The sequence below is a fragment of the Sorex fumeus genome, unplaced genomic scaffold, assembly GCF_029834395.1.
Source record: "Sorex fumeus unplaced genomic scaffold, SorFum_2.1 ptg000098l, whole genome shotgun sequence".
NCBI lineage: Eukaryota > Metazoa > Chordata > Mammalia > Eulipotyphla > Soricidae > Sorex > Sorex fumeus.
Genome location: NW_026606155.1, coordinates 26,608,150 through 26,628,933, shown reverse-complemented (window position 1 = coordinate 26,628,933; position 20,784 = coordinate 26,608,150). Strand labels below are relative to the sequence as shown.

Here is a 20,784-nt window from a genome sequence, read left to right as displayed (position 1 = left end):
AGTGACTACCCCCACCCTGGCCAGCCCCACAGCCCGCCAGCGAGGGTGAGCCACAGATGGCTTTTGAAAGTGTCCTAACCCAGACCTGCCCCAAAGGAGGAGGCTAATGGCAGAGGGACTGTTTTGGGGTTTTTTTCCTTTTTTTTTCCCCCAGTGAGATATAGTTACAAGCTTTTATGATTTATTTCAGTGACACAATGATCAAACATCCATCCCTTCACCAGTGCACATTCCCCACCACCAATCTCCCCAGTATATCCCCCCTTTCTCACCCACCCCTGCCTCCATGGCAGACAATATTCCCCATACTCTCTCTACTTTTGGGCATTATGGTCTGCAATCCAGATACTGAGAGGTTATCATGTTTGGTCCTTTATCTACTTTCAGCACACATCTCCCATTCCGACCAATTCCTCCAAGCCTCATTTTCTTAGTGACCCCGTCTCTATTCCAGCTGCCTTATCCCCTCTGCTCCTGAGGCAGGCTTCCAACTATGAAGCAATCTTCCTGGCCCTTGTATCTACCGTCCTTAGGTGTCAGTCTCATGTCATGTTATTTTATACTCCACAAATGAGTGCAGTCCTTCTCTGTCTGTCCTGGCCAGAGGGACTGTTAACAGACCAAATCGGCTCCCTGCTCCATCGACAGGAGGGGTCAGGCTGCCTGGCTCTCTTCTTGCTTGGACAATCCAAGATCTGATGAATCTTTTTTCCCTTTGTGGGGGTTGCTATTGTTATGGGGGCCCCATCTGAGCTATGCCCAGCAGGACCGCAGGGCGGCTGCGGCCACACCTGCCTGAGCTGGCGAGGACCAGATACTGAACCTTGAAGTGCAATCCCCAGCCCAGCTGGGCTTCTCTTAAGCATACCAGGGAGAGAAGAAACCAAGTGAAAGGTAAGCTGCCTCAGACACCAGCCCCCAGGGACATTCCGGGCTGAGACCTGGCTGTGTGGAGCAGCCCCCAGGTGGCCTGCTGAGGACAGGCAGTCGGCAGCAGTGCGCTCCCCCTTCCTGCTGAGCGCCACCCCCCCCCAGCATCCCACCCCCAGCCCACACCTGGAGAAAGCAGGTGAGAAGACAGAGCAGAGGCACCTGCAAACAAGGTGTCCCCTCTTCCCCTGAAACGCCCTGGCTTCCCACTCGACCACACCTGAGCGAGGGTGTGTGAGCGTGTGCGAGGTGCGGGACACACACCCCTCGGGTCCCTCACCTGGCCCACCCATGCCCTCCCCAAAGGGTGAAAACACATTCCTAAGAGCTGAGGGCACCAGGACTTCCTTGATAAGAGAGCACGGTGGGCCGGAGACAGTCACCGGGTGAGTACTTGCTCGGGTGAGTACTTGCTCTACATGTAGGAAGCCTGGGCACCACCCTGCCACCTGAGGGTGCCCCTAAGAATCACCCCCCTCCTGCACTCAGAGCAGGGAGCAGCAGCGTCCACCCCCATCACTGCTGGGCTGGGGGGAGGGGGATCCAAAAACAAAACAAAGTTATGTGATAGCAGAATAATTACCTTCCCGGTCAGGGGAGGAAGCTGGGGTCAGGGAGCAGTTCCCCACCTCCAGGTCACCTCAAGAAGGCTGGAGTGGGCCCCAGAGGATATAGGGGTTCAGGCGCTTACCTTGCCTGTTGCCAGGTTTCATCTCTGACACCCCATGTGGTTCCTCAAGTCCCCCAGAGAGTGATCCCTAAGCCAAGAGCCGGGATTCTGCGGCACCCTGAGCATTTGGGGCTCAAAACCAAAATGAAATAAAAAGAGAAGGCAGCTGGGCTTTGTTCAGTGGCCGTCCCCACCCCCAGCAAGGGGACAGAGGCAGGCAGACCAGGCCCTGGAGACCAGCTCCTGGGCTCACCCACACCAGGGTCCAGCATGGCACCGCCACCCAGCTGCTACTTTGTAGGAGGAGACCCCCAGCCTCACGCTGTTCTGGCAGGAGGCCTGTCCCCATTGCCCTGGCTCTGACTCTACAGGACCAGCTTCTCAGTCAGCTTAATCAGTGGCTGAATAAATAGCAGTATTCCTACATTGTAGCACTGTCGTCCTGTTGTTCATCGATTTGCTTGAGCGGGCACCAGTGACCTCTCCGTTTGGGAGACTACTTGTTACTGTTTTTGGCATATTGAATATGCCATGGGGAGCTCGCAAGGCTCTGCCTTGTGGGTGGGATACTCTCGGTAGCTTGCCGGGCTCTCCGAGAGGGGCACTCCTATGTTAAATAAATAAATGAATAAGTAAATAAAACAGGTCCAGCTTCCCCCAAGCCGCCTCCAAAACATCCACCCACTCTCTCCTCAATGCCACCTCAATGGCAGGGCACCAAGGTGGTTCTGGCAGGTGGTTCTGGCTCTGCTGATTCCGTATCCCGCGGTGCCGGGACTGGCAAAAGCAGCCCTAGGGTTCGACACCAACAGAACTTCAGTGGGAAGGAGAAGGAAAACCAAGGCTCAGGGTTTACTTCCTCCCACCCACCCACCCCCACCCCACCTACACATGAAGACCAGAAACTCCCTAGCAGTTTCTGTTCGGGCCCAGCCAAAGGAGAGTGAGGTCATGGCCCCTGAGGGGAATCTGGAGCAGGCCTCTGGCCCCAAAGGGAAAGTGCAGTTGGACAGTTGGACTGCTAAGCAGGGCTAGGGGGGGCCACAGCAGCACCCCAGCCCCGAGCAATGCACATGCAGGATGAGGTGCCAGGTAGAATGGCGTGGCAGGATCCCTCCCTTGGCCTCTGGCTGCCTCCTGACTCCGGGGCACATCTCTGCATCGCGGCAGCCTGCCCAGGGCATCTGAGCATCAGCCAGACATTTCCTATTGTACCGTGGGGGTCCCTTCCAGAGATCGCGCACCTTCCTCACATCCAACACCTGATGCCTTGTGTCAGCAGGAGGACCCTGTGGAGCAGGGGCATGCCCTCTCCTTTTCCCAATCCTGGGACTCTTATTAAAAAAGAGCCCAAGCTTTGGGGCTGGAGAGATAGCACAGCCGGTAGGGTGTTTGCCTTGTACATGGTTGACCTGGGTTCAATCCCTGCCATCCCATATAGTTCCCCCAAGCACCACCAGGAGTAACTCCTGAGTGCAGAACCAGGAGTAATCCCTGAGCATGGCTAGGTGTGGCCCAAAAAGCAAAAAAAAAAAAAAAAAAAAAAAAATTAAGAAAAGGAAAGCAAAAAAAAAAAAAAAAAACAGAGCCAAGCTTTAATTCCCTGGGGGACAGCTAGAGAGGATACTAGGTAGTGAATGCCAGCAAAGTCTGATTCCAGAGCACAATAGGTCACATAAGGGGTCCATACTTACCTCTCCCCAGTCCCCAGATCTCCCTCCTCTGCCAAAAGGCGTGAGTGCCCTCCCGCTTGCCAAAAATGCACAATCCTAGGGCCCAGGAGCAGGGTACCACCACCCCACTTGCCAAGTAGAGGTGCTGCCATTTGGAATGTGCCTCTCTCCTGCCAAGCACAATAAACTAGCAGGACCCCTGGTCACAGCAACAGCATCATCAACCACTGCCAAGAGAAAAGGAGGGACACCAATGTTGTCTAAGGAGGGGATCCCTGAGCGTGTCTGTGAATCCCCCGAATACTCGAGTTCGAGAACCACTGCCCTCCCACAGGGCCCACGTCTGCCTCTCTGGGGCATCTGTGTTCTGGGGAAAGGAGGCCTGAGGGTCCGGGTCCCAGCAGGACAGCTTCCAGGAGCCCCAGATAATGGGGCACTCACTCAGGAGCCTCGGGAGACCCCAGAAACCCCACCTAGAATCATCCAAGGAGCCCTATGGAGTCCTCGAGAGATCAGTGCCATGCGAGAACCCTCCAAGTGTCCTTGATGCCAAGAATTTCACAACAGCGCCCAAAGCAAGTGGGACGAGGGCTGCCAAGAGGCTGCCAACACGTCTGTCCCTTCCAGCTCTCCAGACCCGACTCTCCCCAGGCACTAAGTGAGCAAGGCAAGGGCTGAGAGGCAGAGAGCCAGGGAAGAAGGGAGAAGGGCCCAGATGGGGACTGGAAAACAAATCCCCACCACCATTCTTGGGGGCCCTGCCCAGAGGGGCTCAGGCTGGGCTGCCCCACCTCTGACCTCTTCCATACTGCACACAGCACCAAAACAGGATTCACCTCCGAGTGCGGCCCTGCCATGGGATAGAAAACACCAATGCCTTCAGAAGCATGGAGACCGCTCTCTCTGTTTCACCAAGGAGCAACCGGAACAGCTCACTCATGAGCGGGGTCAAAGGGCCAGGCTGGGAAGGCCTGGGAAGCAGGAGGCAAGTAAGGGGGCACTGCCCAGGGTGGGTGGCATCTGAGTATGTGTGCGCACGCACAAGCTCACTCACGGGAAGGAAGCGAGAACTGAGACTGACGCTCCTGCCCCATCCCCCAGCCAGTCAGTCTCTAGGCTCTGATGAGGCACAGGGCCCCAAGTGTGACAGAGAGGCAAGCAGAGAGACCTGGAGATCAGGCCCAACTGTCACCAGTGAATGGCAACCCCTTCCCCGACACACGCCTCTCTCAAAGCAGAAGGGGCACTCAGAGCAGTCCTGGCATACCTGACACACCAGCATAAAAATGCAGACGACAAGCATGACGTACACATGATGCACAGAAAGAAAACACTGAAGCCACAGGACAGTGGGCAGAGGGGTTGCCCTGACTGGCTGACTCAGGTTCCATCCTGGCACCCCATATGGAACTCCAAGCACCCTCAGGAGTGATCCCAGAGCCAGGAGTAGGCCCTAAACACTGCCAGGTGTGGAAGGGAAGAAGGGAAGGAGGTAGGGAGGGAAGGAGGGAAGAACGGAGGGAGGGAGAGTGGGAAGGAAGGAAGGAAGGAAGGAAGGAAGGAAGGAAGGAAGGGAGAAAGGGAGGGAGAGACAGAGGGAAGGAAGGGGAGAGGGAGGGAAGGAGGGAAGGAAGAAAGAGTAAAGGAGGGAGGGAGGAAGGAAGGAAGGAAGGAAGGAAGGAAGCAAGCAAGCAAGCAAGCAAGCAAGCAAGCAAGCAAGCAAGCAAGCAAGCAACGCACTATGAACAGAGGCTAATCCCACCAGAAACTGGGGAGAGGCCGGGCCTCCGCTCTCTGGAATGCACGTGGCGTCTACACACTGGCCTGAAGAGCAGGAAATCTCGACATGATGTGGTGACTATGTGTTTGCAGGCCCTTCCAAATGTTCTTACTGCCTGCTAAGTTGTCGTGGGAGGGTGTGCAAGCATTAATGAATTCATGTGCCTGGTGAGAAACGGAGAAACACAGGGCCTGGCAGGCTCAAAAGCGGGGGCTCTGGGGAGAGAGGCTCCAAGGCCACAGCCCCCCTGGGCTGGCCTCCCATGCATCCAGCCTCCCACGGAGAGCTGGACACCTGGGGCTCCCTGCCCGCCCTCCCTGTGCCAGCATTCTTCAACCCCTGGTGCCAGGCCGTGAGTGCAGAAGGGCTGAAACCACCATTGCTCTCCTTGGCCATAACTGCCAGTGCGTGGGCAACTCAGTTTGCAGGCGGGGTGCACAGGTGTGAACAGGTTGAATAATAAAGCACCTATTAGACCAGGTGCTGCAGACAGGCCTGCAACTGAGACCCCAGTGTGACCTTCCTGCCAGCTAACAAAAGACCAGGAGCCTCTATCTTTGCTATTAATTAAGTTAAAAATAAATTAAGCTTTTAAAAAAATCAGGCCAGAGGGGCTGGAGCGATAGCACAGCGGGTAAGGCGTTTGCCTTGCACGCAGCCAACATGGCCGACACAGGTTCGCTTCCCAGCATCCCATATGGTCCCCCGAGCACCACCAGGAGCAATTCCTGAGTGCATGAGTCAGGAGTAACCCCTGAGCATCACCGGGTGTGACCCAAAAAAGCAAAAAAAAAAAAATTCAGGCCAGAGCAATATTATAATGGGTAGGGCAGTTGCCTTGCATGTGGCCAATCCAGGTTCGATCCTTGGCACCCCAGATGGTTCCCCAAGCACCACCAAGAGTAATTCCTGAGTGCAGAGAGAGGAGTAACCCTAGAGCATCACCAGGTGTGGCCCCAAAACAAAATACAAAGGTGGCGCTCACTGGGACCAAAGTTTAGAAAATCATTTCAATTTCTAAAAAGACAGCTCAGTGCCTGTAAAGACAAAGACACCCCCAGCGGTTCCAGCCAGTCGCCAGGACTGGGCAGGAAACCAGGGCCCTGGCCCCCGCTTCCCCTGCTCCGGGAAAGCTGGATGTGTGAGCCGCCGCCTCCTCCTGTCCCGGCACCCGGGGCCAAGTCTGGAAAAGCACTCGGGGTTCCTGGAAAGAAAGGCCTTTCCGAAATCTCGGGAACTCTGCTGGAAAGGGCCATTATGTTTGATGTGGAGGATGTCTGCGGCCTTTGAAAGGGAGCCACTCCTGAGCTGCATGCGAACAGCGCCAACGACAACACAGGGGCTTCTGGGAGGTAGGCGCACGCACACGGCACACGCACAAGCACACGCACAGGCACACACATGAACAGGCACAGACACAAGCACACGCACAGGCACACACATGAACAGGCACAGACACAGGCATATAGCACAGGCACACACAGAGACACACACGGGCACAGCACAGGCACACACAGGCATACACAGGCATAGCACAGGCCACATGCACATGCACACACACCAACACACACAGGCATACACACAGGCACACAGCACAGGCACACCCCAACATACACACAGCACAGGCAGGCACACCAACATACAGAGGCACGCACACAGGCACACACACAGGCACACAGGCACGCACACAGGCACACTCGCACACACACAGCACAGGCACACACACTGATATACACACACACACAGCAAACAGCTCAGGCATACTCACTGACACGCACACACACACAGCACAGACACACTCACCAACACACACATCACAGGCATACACTGGCACACACACCCGAGCACACATGCACACCCTCTGCACTCACACCCTGCACACTCACAGATACACATGCACATTCACCCACACACACAACCTGCATACATGTTCATGAACTCGCACAACTGATCACACACTCACACAATGCACTCACACCCCATCCATATACCCTGCGCACACACATGTGCATTCACATCCTCACACATACCCTGCACACACAGAGATACATACACCTGGGCTCACGTGCACACACACACATACACAAACACTAATGCACACCATGCACCCATGCACACTCACACACACACTAACATTCACAGACACATCCCCACTCACTCACACGTAGATGCTCCCGGCACAGCACCCACACAGGACATTCCAGACTCTCCGTGCCCCTCTCCCTGGCTCCCACCCCCACCACAGGCTATAGGACAAGGATGAGAGGGGCAGACACTCCACAGACAAGAGAAAAGACACAGCGGTCACAGCCCCTCGGTCCCACAGGCCACTGTGCCTTTCCAGAAGGAACGTGAGTTCCATTAGGGGATGCTAGGAGGAGCCCACCCACGGTGGGCACCTGAGGAGGGTTGGGAGTGGGCTGGGGCGGGCTCTCTACTCCGTGGGCTAGAATCAGCTTCACAGATGGCTTTTCAACAATATCCTCGGGCCCATAAAAATGCTTCCCTGCAAGCCCCGGCCTGGCCTCAAATCACAGGCCTGTGACCAGAGGCCTGCTACAAGCACCGCAAAACAGGAAAAACAGGGCAAACTGGGCGGGGAGGAGGCCCCTGCCCCTTCCCCCTCCCCTCAATTCTCCGCCCTCAGTCGAACCATGTGAGGCCTTTGATTCAGACCCTGGGCCAGAGAGGTTCAAAGCTGCGGGTCAGAAAGGGCATTTCCTCCCCCACCCCCATGCTGTCCTCCTGCCTGGCCTGGCCCTCAGCGCTGGAAGCCAGAGCTGCTTCCCCTCACCCCTGTCTCCAGTTTCCCTCCGCAATTTTTTGAACAGGCTCAAAAAGCTCCGTGAGTGTCTCACTTGCACAGACTTTTTGGTTGGTTTTATTTCAGGGATTTCCCCTGGTGGGCTCAGGGAACCACATGTGGCTCCGGGGATGGAATGGAACCTAGGTCAGCCATGTGCAACAAGGCCAACACCCTAACCGCTGTACTATCGCTCCGACCCCTGCACAGACTTTTAAAACAAAAATAAACATGGAGGGTCAGCTACCTGGAGCAAAGCCCATGGGGTTCCTCAGGTTACCAAGCAACAGGCAGAGAGGGGAAGGCAGGGCAGACTCTTAAGGGGCCCACACGGCAGTTAGAAATACAATGCAGGGCCAGAGAGGCAGCTCAAAATGCAGAGCATGGGGTGGGGGAGGGGGGCTGGAGCGATAGCACAGTCGGGAGAGCGTTTGCCTTGCACACGGCCGACCTGGGTTCAATTCCTAGCATCCTATATGGTCCCCTGAGCACCACCAGGAGTAATTCCTGAGTGCAGAGCCAGGAGTAACCCCTGTGCATCGCCGGGTGTGACCCTAAAATTTAAAAAAAAAAGAGCAGGGCACGGGAGAGATAGTACAGTGGGTTAGGAGTTTGCCTTGCACATGGCCGACCTGGGCTCAATTCTTACCCAGCACTCCATAGGGTCCCTGAGTGTGCAAGGAGTGATTCCTAAGTGCAGAGCCAGGAATAACCCCGGAGCATGACTGAGTACAGCCCCCTCCCCTCCAAAAAATGCGGAGCATATGCTTTGTGTGGGGAAGGGGAGGCCCAGGCTCTACCGCCAGGACGGCATGATACTCCAGTACCACAGGGATAGACCCTGACTAGCCCCTCAGCACCACCAGGTGCGGCTCCCAAACAAATACTGCTCAAATCCTCTGCAACCTTTTCCACAAGGAGAACTTGATTAAAGCCCAGCCCCACCCTGCACCCTGCACGCCTCCCCTTACTTAGCCTGGCCAACCCTCTGGGCAAATACCTGGCTTCAAAACCTACTTGAGGGGCCAGAGTGATCCACAGCAAGTTGCCTTGCATGTAGCTGATCCAGGTTCAAGCCCCAACGTTTCATACGGTGCCCCAAGGCTCACGGTAAGAGATTCCTGAGCACAGTCAGGAGTAAGCCCTGAGCACAACTGGGTGTGGCCCCCCCAAAAAAAGCACAAAAACCAAAACCCCAACTCTACCCTTTAGGTCTGAGTGAGAGAGTCTGATGAAACGAGTTCATTTTTCTGAGCCTCACTTTCCCCTGTCTATAAAATGGGAATATGCCCACCCACACATGCTTATCATGATTAATGGGCAGAGAAAACCGCAGGTGAAAGAAACAACACTACAATCATGAATCACACCATGATTACACACTATCTCCTGTTGTCCCTTATTAGTTCATTTATATAAGCCTTGTCTCTCAATTAAAACATAAACCCCATGATACCAAAGGGTATGTCTGTACTTTTGGTTCAGAGTAAAATTCTGGGGATGATGCAGTAGCCCAGTTGGACAGGGAGCAGGCCTTGCATCAGGTGACCCAGTTTTGATCCCGAGCACTAAACACAGTCCCCAGAGCACTGCCAGGAGTCAAACTCTCAGGTTCTGTCAGGTCCATTCTTTTTTCTTTTTGGGTCACACCCAGCATTGCACAGGGATTACTCCTGGTTCATGCACTCAGGAATTACCCCTGGTGGTGCTCAGGGGACCCTATGGGATGCTGGGAATCAAACCTGGGTTGGCCGCGTGCAAGGCAAAAGCTCTATCCGCTGTGCTATCACTCCAGTCCTGGTGTCAGGTCTATTCATAACCTGTTTGCTGCTCCATTTGGGGCAAGTTTGTGAAACTCCCTCACTGAGCTTCACAGTGAAGGAAAATGATAGTAAGAGACTGAGGTGCTGCCCGTTGCCAAGCCTGCCTCCCCTCCGTCAGTGTGAACTCATTTGTCTTCTGACTTCCTTGGGAAACCAAGACCTTCTAAATCAGGACCGGTCAGTTGGTGGGCTGCTGTAAAACAGAGGCCTCTGCTCTCCGAGTCACTCTCTTCCCAGGAGGGAGATGGTGTTTACATTCCTTCCCAGCTCTGGGGCTTGTGAAAACGCAGGAAACTGAATGCAAGCTCTCTTCAGAGACCAGAGCGCTGCAGTGCCGTGGTCCCAGGCCTTTTGCCGTGCAGCTGGGAACCTGCTATTTTCTCTCAGTGCTGAGGCTCCTCAAGTCTCCACTGTCCCCGACCCACACACCTCCCCAGGGCTGCTATGCATGTTAAGTGAGGCAGCCAGAACACATCTCCCCCACAGGGCATGCGCCTGAGGGGGTTCTCTCAGTCACCCCTCCATCCCCCCCACAACGAACATCGCCCACCCAGACGGAGCAAGTACCCCGCAAACTCTCCATGAGGCGCGGATCCCAGCCCAGAAGTAGCCCGCGGTAGCCAAGGACCCGGCAGCGGTTTCCAGGGTAACGGCATCCTCTGCGTACTCTCCCCAGTTCCATCCCGCTGCCTTTTCTTCTCCTCCCGCTGCCTCTGTGCTCTCTCTGTTGCAGGCTAAGTCACCTTTCCCACTATTGCTAGGCAACCTCTGAGAGTGTGCAGCGCCTCCTAAGGGAGGCCGCGAGGTCTCCGTTGGTCTGACCCTCCCTCCCCAGGGGGCTTAGGGACTTGGAGTCAGTGGGAATCCCAGGGACGTGGGGCAGTGAAGGGGTGCCCACCCAGCCATGGCAGCCTGGGCAGACTCCCAGAAAAGCAAGCCACATGGAGCTGTATATGACAGCAGCACTTCTCAATCCTTTTTCTCTTGGAAACGCCCATGAACCAGGATCCCTGGCCCCAGAGTCGACAGAGAGAAAAGGTGGGCACCAGGGAGGGGTGTGGCATGGGAGGCAGGTGGACAGGAGTATCCACCCACCATCACTACCACCACAATCACCGCCCCCCACCCCCCATGGGAATGCTTCTCTCTGGGAGATGGGGAAGGTAAGCGAGCCACTTTATTCTTGTTCCTTGAGCCATTTCCTTTTTTTTTTCTTTTTGGGTCACACCTGGGGATTCTCAGGGGTTACTCCTGCCTCTGCACTCAGGAATCAACTCCTGGCGGTGCTTGGGGGACCATGTGGGATGCTGGGAATCGAACCCGGGTCGGCCACGTGCAAGGCAAACACCCTACCTGCTGTGCTATCGCTCTAGCTCCTCCTTGAGCCATTTCTGAGCCTCGCTTTTCAGCAAAGACATCATCCTCGGATCCATCAGTCTAAAGCAGACCACTTTGGGGGGGTTTCCAGGCTGTTCACAGGGTTGTGTAAACAGCCCCTTGATCTAATTCCAGAAAGTCTCCCACACTGAGTCTCAGATACATGCTTGTCTTTGGTGAAATGTTCTGGGAGATGCAAACACTCATTCTCTATGTGGCAGAGCTATGCGTAAGGAGTGCAAAAACCAGGCCCATAGCCAGCCCCAGGCACCCCTCACCCCCAACCCACCTTGCTGGCTGTGTGATCTCAGAGAACTTACACAGCTGCTCTGAGCTAGTTCGCTTGTCTGTGAGCCAGGGAACTGTGTTCCTCCCAGGATGTGATGCCATCAGGCCAGCAGAGACCTTAGGCCCTTGTTCAAAAAGGGGGACTCCTTATATGATGATTTTGAGGGTTTGCGACTTTGAAACCTAATCCTGCCCTGCTGCAGGCTCTGGCCTTGGTGGAGGACCCTGCGAGGGCTGTCGGACAGGGAAATGACCATCTTTCCTCTTCTCTTTCTTTTTTGTTCTTTGGCTCATTTGTCTTGGAGGGGCTGGCAAGAACTGGGCTTTGCCTTGTTGCTGCGCCCCCCCCCCCCGCCGTCCTTGACAACCAATGGTGCCATCTCGGTGGTGGAATGGGGCCCAAGGCAGGGAGAGGCTGGGGTCTTGACCGATGCTCCCGTGATGCTCACATGGCTGTGCAGTGGTCTGCACAGCTGTTCCCAGAACCACAGCGCCGAAGTGCCAGAGAGCAGCCCCGTGTGGGTGGCTGGTACTCAGCAGGACACCAGTGGCTCAGCCAGCTCTGGGTTGGGAGTCCAGTGGGGGCTGACCCAGTCTGATGGGGGGGCGGGGGCGGGGGGACGGAACCAAGCTAAGGGGGTGAACCCCTGCCAGTGGCCTCTGAGCCATGACCTCCCTGGGGAGCTACAGACTGAACTGTCCTACCGTCTCCAGCTGCCGAGTACCAGAACCCCCCGGGCCCCCTCTCATGGGGGACTGCAGAGGTGTGGCGCCACCTCGCTCAACGGAGACTCCAGCAGCCCTGTGGGAAAGGTGCCCTGATGCCACCTTTCCCCAGGCTGCAGCAAAACTCCTGGGTGCACCTCAGACTAGCATGAAGGCGGCTCAGGTATCTGGGCTGCAGTATCACTACAGGGGAGCCTGGCGGGGGGGCCGGAGCCTGGGGGCAGAGCTGTAACTGGGAGAGGTGAGAAGGACAGTGAGGGGACAGATGGCGGGACAGTGGCTGTGTGGCTCCCTCACACCCAGACTTCTCCCCCCAACAGTCCTGCCCTCCAGATAGAGAGCTGCAGAGAGGGCAGGGCGCGAGGGCCCAGCCTACCCAGACTCGCTATCCAGCACCCCGTATGATCCCCCGAGCCCACCGGGAGTGACCCCCAAGTGCAGAACCAGAAAGCCGCCTGAGCGGGGCTGGAGCGATAGCACAGCAGGTAAGGTGTTTGCTTGCACGCGGCTGACCCGGGTTCGATTCCCAGCATCCCAGGAGTAATTCCTGAGTGCAGAGCCAGGAGTAACCCCTGTGCATCGCCGGATGTGACCCAAAAAGAAAAAAAAAGCCGCCTGAGTACAGCCAGGTGTGGCCCCAAAACAAGACCAAAACACCACCAACAAAACACAGTCCTGCCCTCAACACTCTCTCTCTTGCCTCTCCCCGCTCTTCCCTTCCATTCCCCAACTCTGGGAAAGAGGAGGTTTCGCGGCAAATCCTTCACAGCCTTCTTTCCAGCCACAGTTCAGATGCCACAGCACCGTAACCGTCCCACCACAGAGCTGTCCACAGGGCAGGCTCCAGTCCAGTGCCTGCGACACTGGCTTGGTCATGCCTCTGGCCTTCACTTGGCCAGGTCCAGGGGGGCTTTCTTCCTCGTTCCCTCTCCACCTACACTAAGATGTCAACGACATGGATGGGAGACACCAGGCTTTACTGCCCGAAACCACGATGAGAAGATACACCACTTCTTCCGCAGTTAGCACCCAGGTGGGAGAGAGACAGGCAGGTCACCCAGTCTGAGTCCGACCAGGCATGGACTAACACATTCTCCCCCACCCAAGGCACCAGGTCCTCTGGTCACATTACTGGTCTGTGGTCCCAGGTCAGGTGCCCAGCCCCAGCCCGTCTCCCCGAAGGTGGAAGGGAAGGCCCCAGTTTGAATCAAACTAAAGGACAGAACATCTAACCATGTCACACTGATGACTATTTTACAAGGAAAGACTCCAGAAAAGGCAGACCAAAGGAAGTGAGTTTGTTCCTTTTCCTTTTGTTTTTGTGGTTTTTTTTTATTGGGGTCGGGGGGCCCACCCAGCAGTACTCAGGGATCACTACTGCTGGTGCTCAAGGGATCATATGTAATATCAGGATCAAACCTAGGTCAACAGCATGCACAACAAGCCCTGGGCCACTGCCCCATCCCTCTGACACCCCACTTCTTTTCCTTTTGCAAAGTCTAAGTGCAGAACCCCCAGGGGTTCTGCCTGTATCTTCTCGCACCTTGGTGACCCTCAGCTACCAAGGGTGCACTGATCAGCAGATGTGAAAGGTCTGGCTCCAAGCTAGCAGAAGTGTCCTGAGACAGTCAGCTGGTCTGGGCCAGCATCCTCCAGCAACTATGGTCTCTCCATCCCTCCCCTCACCAACCACAGGACACCTGTTCTCAGCCCCCGCATGAGTAGGGCCTGGAGAGTGGGAGAGGAAGGAGGATGGGGGTGACACAGTGGTTGGGCAGAGCCCAGGAAAGCCACCAGTCAGTTCCCAGGGGGTTGCAGGCCTGGCCTGTCTCAGAGAACTAAACTCACTTCACCATGGCAGCTGGAGCAAGTCTGAAATGCTCAGAGCAGGGGAAGTGAGTGGCATACTCTCAAAGTGAAGGAACTCTGCCATCAGAGGGGCCCAGGACCACTGAAGGAGCAGCTTGCCGGAGAAAATACAATGGCCATATTCTAGCCCAGGGTACCTCAACTTTTCCACTCAGGAACGCTTTAGTGGACACACGCTGCCAGGGACAGCGCAGAGTCATCATGCCATTGATTCTAAATTAACCTGGGGGTCTTTGGATATTCAGAAACCTTTCACTGCTCCCAATTTTTTGTGAACCCCATGTCCAGTTACATGGTCCACCTTCATAAAGAGTGATTCTGACCAGCCTTTCCCCCGTTGTTGAGGGGGTGGTAAGCGGTGGTTATACATGACATCTCAAAGCCAATCAGAAAAATTCTGCATTCCTCAAAATAATTCACATTAAGGATGGTCCTGGGAAATAACTCAAGAGATGCTGACCCTACCTAGCAGATGTGAGAGCATAACTGGATCTCTGACACTGCATGGGCCCCCAAGCACCTCTAAGTGATGCCAGTTACCCAATTATTCAGCATCATTTCTGACCCCCGCCACAGGCACCAGGGATGGTCAGAGCGCAGGAGAGTCTGGGTGCCTACTCCAAAGGACCCACAGTGAGCAGCTTCTCTTCTGTCTCAGAGAAAGTTCTCTCAGAGAAAGTTCCACCAAGATCTCCGGTTTCAGGAGGCCTAATCCCTGAGCAGACCGAGTCCCCCCTCACCAGGTAAACCCTTCCACTTTCGTCTGCCCCACTTTGCAGTCCTCTACCTTGTCTGTTTTGTTTGGTGGCCTCCTTGGCAGTGCTGGAGGTCACCAGGATGCTAGTCAGGGATGGAACCTATGCACAGCTCCAGCCTTCTGAGTCAAAGCCTTGACTGGGGCATCCCGCACTCCGGGGGGTCAGGTTCCTGCCCTGCATGCAGCTGATCCCATCAGATCCACAACACCACAAATGGGCCCCTGAGGACCGCCGGGAGTGATCCCCAAGCACAGAGCCAGGAAAAAGCCCTGAGCATTGCTAGGTGTAGTCCCCCAAAATGTTAAACTGGGGAGCTGTTTTCCACCCTTCTGGTTTGATATGGGGCTTGGGGCCTCCTCGCAACCTCCACCACTTCCCTCCCTCCTCCCCTCTTTGTTTCAACATGTATGCGCTCAACAAATATTGATTAAGCTCCTTTGTGGGGGGAGGGGGTGGAGAGCTGGGACTTGTGCCTGTAGGAATACACCCAAAAGGAAAGAATAAAATGTCCCCACGGAAGCTGAGTATTTACTATTTGCATTTCTTCCCTCTTCCCCCCAGCAGGAGTTGGGGGGTGTGGTGGGGGCAGGGACTCAGGTTTATAAATAAGGAATTGGAAAATGCAGCGGTGACGGAGCTCAGGGTGACACGTCTGGAAGTGTAGAACCAAGATGCTGCTCCATTTCTGTGAAGTCTCCAGCCTGCACGACGCCCAGACACACACACACACACACACACACACACACAGGTGTGGCAGGGAGCCACGAGGAAATAAATCAGTAAGCCACAGGTATCCTGGGAAAATGGGCCTGTGGAGGCTGGGAAGGCAGCTTAAAGCGCTGGAGCTCTGCATGTGGAAGGAGCTTTAATCCCCAAAACCCCAGGTCCTCCACTAGGAATGACCCTCAAGAACTGTTGAGTGTGGTCTCAAAACCAAAAATACTAATAAAATAAAGGCTGGGCCTGGGATATGCCTTGGCTGCAGAACACTTGCCTTGCATATGCGAGGCCCTGCGTTCCATCCCCAGTAGCCCATGGTCCTTAAACACAGCCAGGACCAGCAACCAAGCACAATCGTTATGGCCCCAAAATGAGAATATCTGAAAAAAGGAAAAAAGAAAAAACAAGAACCTCTCTGCCATGCCTGGAGAAGGCAACTTTAGAGCTCAGTGTTACAGATCAGGGAGATTGTGGAGAACAGGAAACTCCTCTAACTGCAGCCCTGTGTGTCCAGAGCAGGGCCCTGCCTGACGCTCTCACTCTGCCGGAAGCATTCTTGGAAGAAGGGACGAGACCGCAGGCTGGCTTGACGCAGGCTCTGAGCCCTGCCTCTTCCTTGCCTTTCTCTCACCGAGGGCGCTCTCTGACCTGTTCCTTTAACCGGGTCCTGTGAGAACAAGGCTGGATCCCATGGAGAGAAGAAAGTTTAGGAACACAAGGAGACCAGGACTTGAGTCTTTTCCCTTCATGCCCTGAAGCAGTGGCCTGGTACCGAGCAGCCCTCAAACACTGAGGGGCAGGGCTGGATGGCAGCAGAGCAGCTAGGGTGTTTGTCTCACACAGGGTCCATGTGGATTCAATCCCTGGAACCCCCTAGGGTCCTCCAGGCCCTACCAGGAGTGATCCCTGATCACAGAGCTAGGAATAAGCTCTGATCATCATCAGGTGGGGCCTCAGTGGTAAAGTGCAGGCCTTGCATGCCAGAGACCCGGGTTTAATCCCTGGCATGGGAAAAAAAATTCTGCTGACCAATCTAACCAGATCTTTGAGAAACAAACAAACCTGCCCAGGGGGCTGGAGTAACAGCACAGCGGGTAGGGCGTTTGCTTTGCACGCAGTCGACCCGGGTTCGATTCCCAGCATCCCATATGGTCCCCTGAGCACTGCCAGAGGTAATTCCTGAGTGGAGAGCCAGGAGTAACCCTTGAGCATCGCCAGGTGTGACCCAAAGAGAAAAAAAAAAAAGAACCTGCCTAGATCTTACAAGGAATCATGGCTGTTCCCAAGCTAAAACCATCTGCCTTTTAGCTAGGGGCCTTGTATCCACTGCCTCCCTTCTCTGGGCTGCTGCAGCTTTGTGGGCTCAGGACCCCACTCAACACTGTCAGCAGGGAGGTTGGCAACAGCAGAAAGTGACTTTGTCTGATCCTTGCAAGTAAGACGACTTTGGGTCCCAACCACGGCCTCTGAGACCATGAGGAAACCAAAGGCAGGGCTATCCAAGGCCAGGCACGGAGAGTGCACACGGCAGGAACTCAGGACTGGACACCGCCCCCCAAGCCGCACCCAGAGACTGTGCCACATCCATCCCCTCCAGCAGCCCCACCGGAGAGGGTCCAGGAGGGTCCAGAGCCCTGCCTACTTCAGACGCCAGGCACAGCCCTCCCGCCCATCTCACTGGCCAGGACCAAGGGAGGGCCTGAACACCCAAGCCCCACCGAGCACCAGCCTGGGACTCTCAGTTGGTCACTACCCCCTGCCCCCTCTCCTCGGAGTATGTCGGGGAGGGAGGTACAACTGAGTTCATCTCTTTCCCGAGGTAAAGACAGCAAGCATACACTCCGGGTTGGTGTTGGAGGGAACTCCTATTCCTTCTCACTCCCCCCTACCCAGATTTCCTAAATAAAACTATTTGCTTAAGAACTACAAACAAACCAGTGCCTGGCATATATCAGCCAATGGCAGGTCCTGGCAGAGCTGAGGTTGCCCTCTTAGGTGACCAAACTTCCCCCCTGACCCTGCTCCTCTTGCTGCGCCCAGGCGGGGGGCATCCGCAGTCCACCCAGCCATTTCCCAGAGGGGAAGACAGATGGGGGGCGGGGGACAGAAGAAAAGGGCAGAGACTCAGTATATACCCCCCCCCCATGACACTGCATCCAGTCATCACAGTCATCAGAGGGTAAGAGCAAGTACTAAGAGGCAATCCAGCAATCGTTCTGGGGAGATGAGTTTCTGCCCCCAGGGGTCTATGTCCCAGAGTCCTTAAAAGGATTTGACTGCTCATGCTGGCGCAGCCCTGCCACTCCTGCCCCACAGAGGTGGCTCCTCTTCTTCCCCAGACATCCAAAGCCTTCATCACACCCCTCCTGTCCAATTAAGGTTTCACCTGGAAGTTAAATAACAGCCCGTTGCTCTGCCGCCATGGGAGGCTCCAAATTGCCCACTAAATACTTAGCAACGAGGGGTGGGAGAGAGAGGGAGCAGGGAGGGGCTGAGGTACCAGCCAGGTATGTGCATCCCTGGGCAGGGTTAGACCCCCTTACAGTGCATAACGGCCACAATAGGAAGGTAGATACTCAGCTACCCTGTCCAGTGGTTCCAGGGAACTAGGGTCCCCTGTCCCAGAGGGGACCTAGCAGGAAGAGGGGGGAAGGGGGCTTAAGTAACCACAGCTTCAAGGCAGAGGGACCTTGGGCTGGGGCCAGTAGGAGGCCCGCAGCCTCAGGTTGCCTGGCGCTGCTGAAACCTTTTGTGCGTTGTTTTAAATTCCCCGTGCTGGGCTGATGAAGTGAGTAAAAGGGGGCCGATTCAGGCCTTAGGATTCCTGAGTGAGCTAATACAGGATGCCTTTGGCTGAAAAAAAAAAAAAAAACTTCAGTCGGCTCCCTAAACTCCCCCCCTTTTAAGTTTAAAAAAGGGAATGAATGTTACCATTTTTGGACATGAGCGTTCTCCCTCAAGCCCAGCCCTAACCGCACTATCCAGAGGGACGCGCCATCCTGTCCCCCCCATTCCCAGATCAGCGGGGCGCGGGGGGGGGGGGGGTCGGGGAGGGGGGTTAGATGAGGAGGGACCGGATGGAAGCGGGCAGCGCGGGAGGGGGAGGGGGCGTCAGGGTACGTGGCCCCTGGGGCCAGTGCGCACCGCTCTGGCAGGAAGCAGAGGCAGAGGCAGGCAGAGTCGGGGAGTCCTCCCCACCCCTAAGAATGGTTTCTGACCTCTTCCTGCCACGGGCCACTGTGTGTCTGTGCCCGAGGTCCGGTCGCAGCCCCCACGGCTGGGGCGCGCACCGGAACGGTCGGTCTCCGGGGACGCCAGAGTCCCAGTAACTGTTCCCAGATACTCCCCCCACCCCGGAGAGAAAGACACCCCCCCCCCCACTCCCTGGCTCTGGAACCCCGTCGACTCCGATCAAGTTGTCCGAATTCGCCCACTCTAGAAATGAGCGAGGGTCGCAGGGGCAGGACGCGGCCGCCGGCCCTCCCCTGCTCGCGCCGGGTGAAGCAATAAAACCGTTTGCCGTCCCGACCCCGCCCCCACAAGGTTCGCTAGGGGCACCCCAGAAGGTGGTGTGTGTGTGTGTGTGTGTGTGTGTGTGTGTGTAGGGGGAGTCTTCCCCCCGCCACCAACCGGGCAGACCCCGAAGCGGCCGCCAATCCCCTCACCCCCGACGCCCGCTTCACCCCCTCCCAACCCCCCAGCAGCCCTGCTTAGCTGGGCTGGCTGGGCTGGGGGCGCAGCGTCCCGGGCCGGCCGCGCGCTCCCACCAGGCGGGCCAAGCCCCCGGGGCCGCCCAGGAAGCCCGCTGCCACCGCTCGCCATATGGAGAGGCGGCCAGCGGGGCGGGGAAGGAAAGGGAAAATCGATCGGGAGCAAACAGCCACCCGGCCGGGGGGCTCGGCCCCAGCTCGCAGAGCGCCTCCCTCGCTCCCTGCCCACGAGGGGCCCGCGCGGCGGCGGCGGCGGCGGCTGCAGCCCCGGGCCGGGGGTGGGGGTGGGGGGCCCGGGTCTTGGACCCCCCAAGGCAACCTGCCTGCCACCGCGCGGCGCCCGGGCTCGGCGTTGGCGGGCTGGGGGGCAGGGGCGTCCCCCTTCCGCCCCGCGCTTGTAACCCAACACCCCGTCTCCCCGCGGCCGCGCATCCCCCCACCCCACCCCACCCCCGCTCGGGAGCGCCGGGAACCGGTTCCCAAGGGCCGGGAGCCGGGGGGCGCGGGGGAGCGCGGGCGCCGGGGCCGCGGGAGCTGCAAGTGGCCGCTGACCTTTCTCTGCTGCTTCTCCCAGGCCGGGTCCAGGAGCAGGTCTCGATCCCAGTCCTCCTCGGGCTGCATATAGTCATTGGTTTGCTGGGAGTCATAATGGTCCATGATGGTGCGCGCGTGCTGGAGGCTGGACTTCTTCCTCCACCTTCTCTCCGGGCGGCCGAGGCTGCTGCTGCCGCTGCCGCTGCCGCTGCTGCTGTCGCTGCTGCTGTAGCTGCTGCTGCCGCTGCTGCTGGCGCTGCTGCTGGCGCTCCCGCTGCTGCCGCTGCTGCTGGCGCCCGGCAGGCGGCGGGGGTCGCACCGGGGAGGGCTGGGTGGCGGCGCCCGGTTCCACCGCGGCGCTGCTGGAAGGCGGCTGCAGCTCGCGGACTTGCCTGGCTCGGCGCGGCCGCCCGGACCTCAGCTTCACGCACACTGAGCGCGGCCGACACACTCGCGCTGCGGGAGCCGAGGCGGGCGGGGGCGGGGGAAGGGGCAGAGCCCTCCCGAGGTTCTCCATTGGCCAGGCCGAGTTGCCCAAACTTCCCCCCATCGCCGCTCATTGGGAATTCCTGGCATCCGTCAGCGGGCCCGGGCGCACGGAGGTGGACGGGGCGGGCCCCCTCCCGGCGCGTACGCCCCCGCCCACACCCGGGGTTCCCACTCCCCCGCGGCTCATGTGACACCCGCGAAAAGCTGATGGGGACCCAAGCCGCGGACGCCTCCCCGCGCTCGCTCAGGGACTGGGGCGCCCCAGGGGCCGCCGCCGAGTGGACGCGGGAAGGCCCAGAACTCGGGCTCCTGGCGTGACTGCGCTTCCGAGGGCCAGGCTGGAAGCGACGCGAGGAAACTCCAAACATGCATTTTATTATTTTTTTTCTCGCACCGGGTCCCAAGAGGTCGGTCCCCGAAGAAAGGGAGCGGGAGGGGATGAAGGCAAGGAAAGGAATTTTCGGGGGGAAATTCGGCACCCGCCCGCCCCCTGCCCACCTAGAACCGCGTTTCTCTCTAACCTGCGGCGCTAGGGGGCCTTGGAGCTTCCGCCAAATCCAGGACCCTTCCTAGGCTCTAGGGCAACAGTTGCCGTCCGACTTCCCCTGGGTTCCCTCTCCGTCCCCATTGGTGG

General features: G+C 57.2%; 1 protein-coding gene across 3 annotated transcripts in view; it reads right to left on the bottom strand.

Annotated features, from left to right (window-relative positions):
- The window catches only part of ACTN1 (actinin alpha 1), a 105,708-nt gene extending 85,620 nt beyond the window's left edge, over nucleotides 1-20,088 (bottom strand). For 2 of the 3 annotated variants that reach the window (XM_056134363.1, XM_056134364.1), the window contains exon 1: nucleotides 19,680-20,087. In XM_056134363.1, coding sequence (XP_055990338.1) covers nucleotides 19,680-19,784 — 105 coding nt within the window. In that variant the 5' untranslated portion in view covers nucleotides 19,785-20,087. Of the gene's footprint in view, nucleotides 1-19,679 lie in introns of all 3 variants that reach the window. The other variant, XM_056134365.1, reaches the window with a different exon arrangement.
- Between the last annotated feature and the right edge of the window lie 696 nt (nucleotides 20,089-20,784).